Source organism: Arachis hypogaea, chromosome 3, assembly GCF_003086295.3.
Source record: "Arachis hypogaea cultivar Tifrunner chromosome 3, arahy.Tifrunner.gnm2.J5K5, whole genome shotgun sequence".
Lineage (NCBI taxonomy): Eukaryota > Viridiplantae > Streptophyta > Magnoliopsida > Fabales > Fabaceae > Arachis > Arachis hypogaea.
The window spans coordinates 141912311-141922623 of record NC_092038.1 but is presented as its reverse complement, the minus strand read 5'-3'; the positions used below and the strand labels follow the sequence as shown (position 1 = coordinate 141922623).

General features: G+C 26.3%; 1 protein-coding gene across 1 annotated transcript; it reads left to right on the top strand.

The window, feature by feature from the left end:
• Positions 1-7474: 7474 nt before the first annotated feature.
• On the top strand, positions 7475-9789 carry LOC112734801 (E3 ubiquitin-protein ligase AIRP2). Its single transcript, XM_025784265.3, has 5 exons — positions 7475-8026; positions 8363-8525; positions 8664-8730; positions 8883-9111; positions 9318-9789. Exons 1-5 carry the CDS (start codon positions 7938-7940, stop codon positions 9526-9528), a joined length of 759 nt encoding a protein of 252 aa, XP_025640050.1. The 5' UTR covers positions 7475-7937; the 3' UTR covers positions 9529-9789.
• The last annotated feature ends 524 nt before the right edge of the window (positions 9790-10313 follow it).

Sequence of the window (10313 nt, the reverse complement as noted above, 5' to 3'; positions counted from 1 at the left end):
GATAGATTAAGATTTTGCCCTACTTTGATGGATTGTTTGAGCACCTTTCCTGTACCTACACGTAACTATGTATGAGTCCATTATAATTCAATGCTAATGATGATAATAATTAATGTTCCTTTATTCGAATATTTAATCTAATTTGCTTCAAACAGGTGATAACATAGTTGTGTTTTCTTCTGTACAACATAGGGGGATTAGGATAAGCTACATAATTTAAAGAACAACAAAAAAAAATACATACATGTGTAACATTTCTTCAATCTCTAATCTTTTGAACAATTATCTAATCTAATGTGCCACGTGAGCAGCATCTTATTGCTAGCTTAATTGACTCCATTTAATTCCTTCTAACATTGGCAAACTTGCTAGCATAATGAGTTATCTAAATCGATTTTGTCCAAAAACAAGTGCAGCCAGTGAATGAAATTAGTGCAGTTGAAATTTGTAAAAACTCATTTTATTGACATTCACAAATATACTACATCACATCACATGGTAAATTGAAAGTATTTGTTTCTATTTATCTTTACAATTATGCTACATCACATCACATGATAAATGGAGTGTATTTGCTTGGATTTATCAAACTTTAATTCGAATGTAATTTGACATCTTACTAAATTAAATTTAATTAATTTGATTTATATATAATTATTATGTATTTTAGTAATCTAAATTTAATTCATTCAAGTTATATTTAATATGAATTGAATTGAATTTATTTGATTTATATAAAATTATTCAAGATAAAATATATAAATAATTCTAATTTAAGATATTTATGTAATATTAATTTTTATTTATTTTAATAGCGTGAATTACCTTTATATTTGTAATGTTTTTTTTTTATATATAATTGGGATAAATACATTAACACGTTATTTTTAAGGCATGATTCTGAAACATTATTGATAAAGTCAAATGGCATTCATTATACATTTTATATGAGAAAATTATTCGGTTGAATTGATGGGAAGAATATATTAGTATATTACAATATAATAATCCAAGGAGAATTTTTTTGAAAAGAAAAAGGCTAGTATTGGCGGTTGATAATGAGCAAACCTACTAATACCTTGTGTTTCCATGGAAACCTAATTAGTCATCTTAGCAACAGGCGCATAATGATGAGAGGAGAGAGAGAGAGAAAGCAATAAGGACAAAAAACAATTGTAACGAAAACAGCCATAATATATAATCAACAAACAAGTGGATACTATTTAAAGAGAAATGATTTCTTAGTTAAAGAAGGAGATACCCCCAAAAAAAAAAGTTGAATTCATCAATTATTGGAAAACACAAATATAAATACTCTTTATATTTTACAAAATAATGGTTTTTTTTTACTTATTTAATACATAAAAAAATTAATATACTTATATATAATATATTAATTTTAATATATTAAAAAAGTCAAACGACAATTATTTTAAAACGTACAAATTTTAATTACTTTCAATCCCAATACTCATATGATGTTAAGTCGTATTAAATTTAGAATTTAACTAATTTATATTCTAAAAATATATTTAAAATAAAATAATACAATTTTTTTTAATATTTTTTATGTATTTAATACATTAAAAATGTAAAAAAAAAATTAATTTTTATAATAATTTTTATAAAATATTTTTTTATGATATGTTTAACATATTCTTAGGATATAAGTTCGCAAAACTCTTAAATCTAAAAATATTGCTAAAAAGTTATGGTTATAATTGAATCACTTAAATAAAAATATTATGTGTATATTAAATTAATTATTAAAATTAATTATTATGTATTTATATATAAATATATATTATTTAATTTATGTTTAATATATATTTTATTTTTTAATATATATTTTATATTAATAATTAATTTTAATGCATATATACCATGATTGAGCCTAAAATGGTGTGGTTTTTTTTTCATTCAAAGGTAAAGTGTAACACTCTCGCAACAACATTTTGGCAAAATTTCTTGTTTCTAATATATATCAAAATAAAAATTCTTCTCAAAAGATATTTCAATAGAAGAATAATCTATCTATCTATTTATCTATTTATTTTTATTATATAAAGTTGATACTATTTTTTTTATATATATTGAATTTAGGTCATGTCTTTTTTTTAATAATACCATATTATCAATTTTAATAATTTGGCAAAATTTAAAAATTAGCTGATTACTTTTTAATAAAATATTTAAAAAAATTAAAACCATAAATCTCATAATTAAGTAAATTATTACATATTATTATTCAATAAAAATATAAAGCACTAATCGAATATAATAAATATCTTATTAAAAGTGTCATAATAATAATATTATCATATCAAATTTTAAATTAAAAAATATTCAAATTTTATATTATTTTGACCTACTTATATATCATATATAAGACTCTTATCACTATTACTTCATTTCACAAATTCGTAGTTCGTCTATAAAAAATATTTACACCAATAAATAAAGAGGAGCCTATCTACTTAAAAATAATTCTATTAGATGATTAGGTATAAAATAAAAATATTTATTGCATTTTTAAAACAAATTTAAAAAAATACTCTTATTACTTTTACTATTTATATCTTTTTTATTATTTTGTAATACTTTACATATAATTATTTTTTAAAATTCTTATAATTATATTTATTTTAATATGTTATTGATAATTGCTTTTGTAATAACTAAACAAATTAACCGTCAACAATTTTATTCACAAATTTTTAACTATAATTTACTAACACCACAGGAAATACCCTCTTGATATAACGGTAAGAAAAAATATGATACAAAAATTAAATGTTAACCATTTTTTTACGGATTTATATCCTCTAAAGTTTGAATTTCACTTTAGAGAGTAAAGTGTGATCTTCTGTCATTGAATAGTTTCTCTTTCATATTTATTATTGGTCCCACCTATGAAATCAATGGTGAGAGATCATATTTACTTTCTAAAGTGAAATTCAAACTTTAGAGGATCCAAATTCTTTTTTTTTACTAATTTTTAACTATAATTTACTAACACCGCAGAAAATACCTCTTCATATAATTGTAAAGAAAAATATGATGAATAAATTCAAATATTTCTTACAAAAAAATATCTATACTATATGAAGGATTACCATGTGTTCATAATACGCAGCGGAAGAAAAGAAAGTAATCCTAAAGATCTATTTTGTGCTTAAATTTTATTCTAGAAATAATACATAGATGTATATATCAGATCTAAATACCTGAGTACGCTAGTAAAAAATCTTTTTCTCCTTCGATGGTACGAATGCGCTATGCGTATCCACACTGAGACCAACATTTGCTGTCAACTCTTTGACCAATGGATCTGATCTAAATTGAGAAACCTCTTGCAACTCTTTGCACGCCATAAAATTCTTCTCCAAGAATCAGGCTCACATACGTTTATGTGTGTAGAGGTAAAGGAATAAAACGCTTGTTATTCTCTCACCTTTCTTCTACTCTTGGCATTTATATATATATAGTATGAGATTTGTTATTAATTTTAAAATTGAATCTCAATTCAAATTTAAATCATATCTTGAAATTCTAAATCTGAATCCATCAAATTTATAAATCATATCATAACTCAATTTGAAACAGAATCAGTTAGGATCTCATCCAAATTAAAAAATAAAATAACTTATTATTCTCAAATCTGATTTAATATTCTCAATTATCATATTATTATTATATTCTTGGTACTAGCAAAGAATATAATAATATTTCATTTGAATTAATATAATTATTTATTTGATCAAATTAAAATAATAATTAAATAATTTTAATAGCAAATATTAGAACACTCGTTAGTGTGTGACCCCATAGGTTCAATACTAAGCGGGTAGTAAATTAGTCATACTAAATTTATTAATCAAGGTTGGCGTCTAGCAACACTCCTTAACGACCCGATAGTATGAAGTAATATATTTTTACTAAGAACCTGAGAAGAACAAAGTATAATTCCTTCCATCTTTCCAGCTCTTGGTTAACCTTTAGAGTATGATTTAATTGTCAAACTCTAACTTGTTACCATTATTATAATGAACTGTGAATGACCTAAGAAACTCATTTCTTCATTCATTCAATCCCTTGGCCAAGGTTTTATTCATCTCATTCATTATAATCATAGAGCTCAAACTCTTTACCGAGAGTTGACGGATTCCTTATTAACTAATCATTAATTCTACAAGTATTTAAATTATACCCAATATCCATTTAACTAGCACCCTAGGGTATTAGGTGTCCGGAATCAAAGTATAATAAATACATTGTTAATTACTATGACAGTCGCAGGTCAAAAGGAAACTATATTACTATGTTCATCTTGAGAATATCCTATTGACAAATATGCAATAATTATAACCATTAGAAATTCTCAAAGTGAGTCAGTTCAATGGTCATATCTCTATATGCACCACCTATATATATAATTTAATAAATGAGATCTATTAATCTTCATCCAATGAAGACCGTTATATATATATATATATATATATATTGATCTTTCCGGATTATTAATGTCCTTTTTTTAATAATCCTATGACAAAAAATAATTTAGATTAAATTATAAAAGATTTATCTCTCAATATTATGATCACTATCACAATGATAAATCTCTAAATTTAATCAAGGACCTTATTATATTAACATTTTAATATAATAACAATAACAAATTATTTGATACATGATTGATTGGATTGTAGTCATACTCCTTATTCCCAACACTACAAAATTTTAAAAATAAAATATGCAAATAATTTTTATAGACCAATTAAGAGTACAATGAAAATATTTTTTTACTCACAATAGTTGAGAACAAAATCAAAGAATTAGTTTTGATTATATTTTAACACTATTTTAAATTTGTATTACTGGAGATATTATCTGATAGAATGTGCTAAAAAAATATTAGTAGATATTTTTACATTATTTAAATTATTCTTATTAAAAATAATTTATTCAATATATACATACACATAATAAATATTCTAAAAATTTTTATTCTTATTATTGTAGATGTCATTAAAAAATTATATGTACTAAAAGATTTTTTTTTTACTGTAAAGAGAGAACTCAAAAAATAAAGTTGGCGCCCTAAAAGAAGTTTAACAAATAAATGTCAAAAAAAATTTCACAAAATATATAAAAAAATAAAGTTTTTGTGCTATAAAATAAAAAATGATTACAAATACAAATTATAAAAAAATTTCATCAAATTATACTTATCATAAATTTTTTTATCAAATTATAAATTACTAATTCAATAATTATTATAGATTTAAAATTAAATTAAAGATTTTTACAGTATTTTTTGTGCTAGAAAAATTAAAAAAAAAATAATTGGATACAACTGCCTTAAATCTAATAATATTCCAAGACAACAATGACAATGAAGCACCATCCAAAATAAAAAATTAATTTTTTTACTTATATAAAATAAGGAGGATTCAAAACTACTAGAATCCCCTAAATCAGTTTCTACTATGTGAATATCCTTTTTTTATTATTATATAATTCGTTCTAAGACTTTATAGTTTAAGTTAACTATTAAAACATCGTAGACTGAAACAATTCATGCTTGAACTTGGTAATCCAAGAATATGTAAATCATCCTAGAATACTGTATTTTGGTAGTTGACTATATTTTAGTGGAGAGAGTAACGTATAAAAGTTGAAAACACAAAATTGGGATTTATGTCTTGTTCTAACTCTCAACAACTTGGAATGATTTATTCCTTAAATAACCATCAAGACCATGAGACAATTTATGTGTGTGTGACAAACCTAATGATCCTGGGATGATTTATGAAGTCAATAAATTTATAAATAAATGAGTATGGTATATACTGACATAAAGTGATTTGGAAGAGATAGTTTTGTGTCACACATATATCATTTCCGAGTCTTGATGGTTATTTAAAGCATAAATCGTCCCAAATTTTGAGGATTAGAGCAAGATATAAATCGTCCTAGGGTTCTGCGTTTCCAATTTTTACTCGTTACTCTCTCACCCTCGGACGATTTATAGTCATCTATCTATTAAAATACAATATTCTAAGACAATTTACATGCTTTTGGATTATTAAATTCAAGCATAAATCGTCTCAACATGCGATATTTTACTAGTAAACCTAACAACAAAGTCCTGAAACGATTTATATAATAATAAGAAAATGATATTCACGTACCAAGAAATTGATTTAGGAAATTCTGATAATTTTAAATCTTTCTTATTTTATATTAGTAAAAAAGTCTGAAAAATTTATACAATCTCACGCTAATATTTAAAGTCAAAGTAAATGATTTTAACTTTAAAAAAGATACTCACCAATATACTGTTATCAAGATATTTGTCCCAATAAAAAATACTAAAACTCAACTCCTATTAAAACAAATAAAATAGATAATACTATAAAAAATTTAATTATTCAAAATATCATTTATATTGTTCATTTTTATTCTTAATTGATTATAAAAATAAATTTCACCAATACTAATATTATTAGACCTATATGATATACCACTCAAGAGATTAAAGAAAAACTAATAAATTTAAGATATATATTTCGACAAAGAATATTTAAGCAACATTTTGAGAGTTGGTCAGGAGTGCCTGCAAGAAAGAAAAAATGAAAAAAGGTGGTTAATTGAATTTTTTTTCTATTATCTAAAATACATGAATGAAAAGAAATAATAAAATATTTGAGAATTAAAAAGTAGGAGTGACGAATGTTATTGAAAGGTTATTTTATGAGTTGCACAGAGTGAAATAGTGTTGAATTAATGTTTGTTGTTGACAATGACAAAAATAATTATGGGTTGAATTTATTGTTTTTTGATTTTTAAGACTATTATTTGTACGTTGTATTTTGTACTTTTTTATTACTCCACCTTATTGTGTTAAGCTATTTTATTTAAAAAAAAAAAAACGAAGAACGACATATATACAAAAATGGAACAAAATAGACAATAAAAAATACATATAAGTCAACAATTCAAAAAAATATATATTCACAAAATATATAATAGGAAGAAAAAAGAAACCACTCTAATAACAATTAAAAATAAAAAAAAATAATCACCACATAAAAAGATAAAATTCGTCAATTAAAATTAAAATAAAAATAAAAATAAAAATAATATATAAAGATATAATTTTATAAAATTTTAACATAAAAAAACTTTTGTATTATAAAATATTTAAATAAAAAATACATCAAATTTAATATTAATTTATATATATTTTTAATTAATTTTTAAAAAATATAATATTTATTAAAATATATTATATACTATTATTAATTTATCATTTCCTTCACAGTGCGAGTCTCACTCTAGTAAAAATTAAATACGATATCTCAAATTAACCACTAATGACTTAATATTTGGTGAGGATTAGGAAAATAGTAATACTTTGCTTAATGAATGAAGGGCAAGTTGATATGTGTGTGTCATCATCACCATCCTCATGAGTCATCATTCCACAATCCACATAAGAGACATACACAATAACACATGACATATAGTCATAGACTCTCTCCCTCTCTTAGGAAAGAACGAAACGCAACACAACACAACACAACACATTTCATTCCTTATTGTCCCATTATTATTCCTTTCTTTCACTCTTCTCTCTCACCCACCCCACCACCGCATAAACTCTTTCACAGAAGAACCACCACCATCACCATCATCACCACCACCCAAGCTTGAATACCGACCAAAGTTCTTCTCTTTACCTCATCTCCTATCAGTGGCCCTCACGATAGTCAGAAGTTCACAATCAACGGCTCACAAAAAAACAGATAAAAAGAAAATAGGGAGGGAAAAAAAAAAAACTGCTTTTTTGAGGGTTGCAGAGAGAGAAGAAGGAAGTGAAGAATTCCAATTTGGTCTTCTCTGTGAACCCTTTTTCAGCTTTTTGTCAAAGGATGGAAGTGGTGCCGTACCAGCTTTCTCGGTTGCCTTACCAGGATTCCCTCAAACTGCTTGAGGCTGATATACAGCACGCCAATGCTTTGTGAGTTTCTGTTTCATTTCCTCTAAAGTTTCTTTCTTTTTCATTGCTAGATTACTTTCTTTTTGCTTGTTTTGAGACAAATTAAAACTGGGTTTTGTTGGTAGCGACAAAATTATTTACTTCTATCAAAGGGTTTGGAAAATAAAATGAATCATCATCATCCTCACTTGATAAGAATCCACTTGTTTTTGTTTGTTAATTAAGTATGAATTCGGTGACTATCTAATTAAGGAATAAACAGTTCGTGGCTCTTGGGGGGTTATGGTTGTTTGTGTTGTGCCCCTTTTACTGAATTTCAGTTGTGTGGTTCTGTGCCTTCTCTCTCTATATATATAGGGCTGCTGCAATTCCAAGAGCCAAAGGTGGGACTCTTCTCCAAATGAAATTGGTTTACAATCACTTGGCTCCTCTCCTTCTGTTGTTCTTGCAATGGATGGATTGTTCTTGCACATGCTTTCTACACAGTTATCTCAACTTGTTCCACATACTTGTGTACAAAGTGAGTTCCTTGAAATTTGGTTTAGAACTTTTATCTTTATCTTTTGTTTTGGTATGTGTGTGTCAAATGCTAATAATTGATACATGTGTTTTCCTGCTGTTGTTATTGGTGGTGCTTTTTTCTTTTACTGTACCAAAGGTTCATAATGATGGTAGATCAAGCATAACTTCTCATGCAAGGAAGGCAACCATAAGAGACTTTTATGGTGCGTGAACCTTTGACTTGCAAAAAAGTACCTTTTTCTCTTTTATTTATTCATTTCACCCACCAAAAGAGAAAAAAATAAAAAAGAGTGTATGGCTGCCTTTATTAACTATTTCTTATTGATCTTTTTTGTGGTTGGAAATTGAACTTTAGCCGTTATTCTGCCGTCTCTCCAGCGGCTCCATGGAAGCTTGGATAAGTTGGAGATTTGTAAGGAAGGACACTCTTGCAACAATGGCAACAAGATTATTGAAGGTGATAGGAAACTGATCAATGTTGATTTGGAAAGAGAAGATGAATGTGGAATTTGCTTAGAGCCATGCACCAAAATGGTTTTGCCTAATTGCTGTCATGCCATGTGTATCAAATGCTACCGCAAGTGGTAATAACTCGGTTATTCACCCTTAACACTAAGGTTATCAAATTCTCGAGTTAACTCGTAGAGTTTTAGGATTCGCATTTACCTAAACTTGAACTCTACAAGTTTGCTGAATTCTCGAGTCTGATAACCTTGCTTAACAGATTATGTGCACAATTTGGTTTGTCTTTGTCATTTGTAACGGGGATGCTGAGCTTCCCAACCTGCAGGAACACGCGGTCCGAGTCATGCCCGTTTTGCCGCGGCAGCTTGAGGAGAGTTAACTCTGAGGATCTATGGGTTCTGACCTGCAATGAGGATGTTGTTGATGCTGAAACTGTTTCAAAAGAGGACTTGCTGCGCTTCCATCTTTATATCAATAGCCTACCTAAAGATTACCCTGATGCACTATTTTTAATGTATTATGAATACTTAATTTGATTCAAAAGAAAAACAGCAAAGGGAAAAAAAATTAAGAAGAAAAATTGTACAGATAGGACATTCCGGACTGCAAATGTGAATAGAGTCTGGTAAGAAATATTAATGATCATGTTCATTTCAGAAACAGCTTTTGCTGAGATTAATTTCTGGAATTTCACCCGAGGAAACCACTCTTGCCTCTGATGATATTGATATATCTCCATTGTAGAGTTACTATTATTACAAATAAATTGTTTGTGCTATTTGCACTAAAGTTGTATACTTGTATGCTATTTTAGTACAGGCTAATTTGCACAATTTGATTCAGACCGCTTTTTAACCAATGAACTACTTTTTCGGAAACTTAATCCTAAGATATCACTCTTTTGAATCTAATTACCTATGTGCCACTTTTTTTATATTATTATAATTGATTGTAATTAAAAATAAAATAACAAATCAGTTATCATTTTAGCAAAATAGTGGTATTTAGATAATTAGTTTTAAAAGAGTGGTATTTTGATAATAAATTTTAAAAAAGATGGCACGTTAGCGAAAAAAGCTAATTCAAACTAATGACTGGCCCTATCTATGTTTGGAAACAATTAATATTAAAAAAAATTATATATTATGTATTTAAAAAATGTAAACAATATTAAGGGTAAATAAATTAGTTAGATCTCATTTGAGGTCATTTGAAAATACAACTACTAAACTACTAATATATTTATATGATAACAATCCTTTCCCTACATGCAATGATATTTTATTTATGTAACCTTTTTTTTGGGGGGTGGGGGGACAGG

Bases quoted from the DNA above. Each gene is read 5' to 3' on its own strand.
- LOC112734801 (XM_025784265.3), top strand. From the start codon at position 7,938: ATGGAAGTGGTGCCGTACCAGCTTTCTCGGTTGCCTTACCAGGATTCC. The intron at 8,526-8,663 runs GTGAGTTCCTTG...ACTGTACCAAAG, and splicing joins TCCACATACTTGTGTACAAA to GTTCATAATGATGGTAGATC. The intron at 9,112-9,317 runs GTAATAACTCGG...CCCAACCTGCAG, and splicing joins ATCAAATGCTACCGCAAGTG to GAACACGCGGTCCGAGTCAT.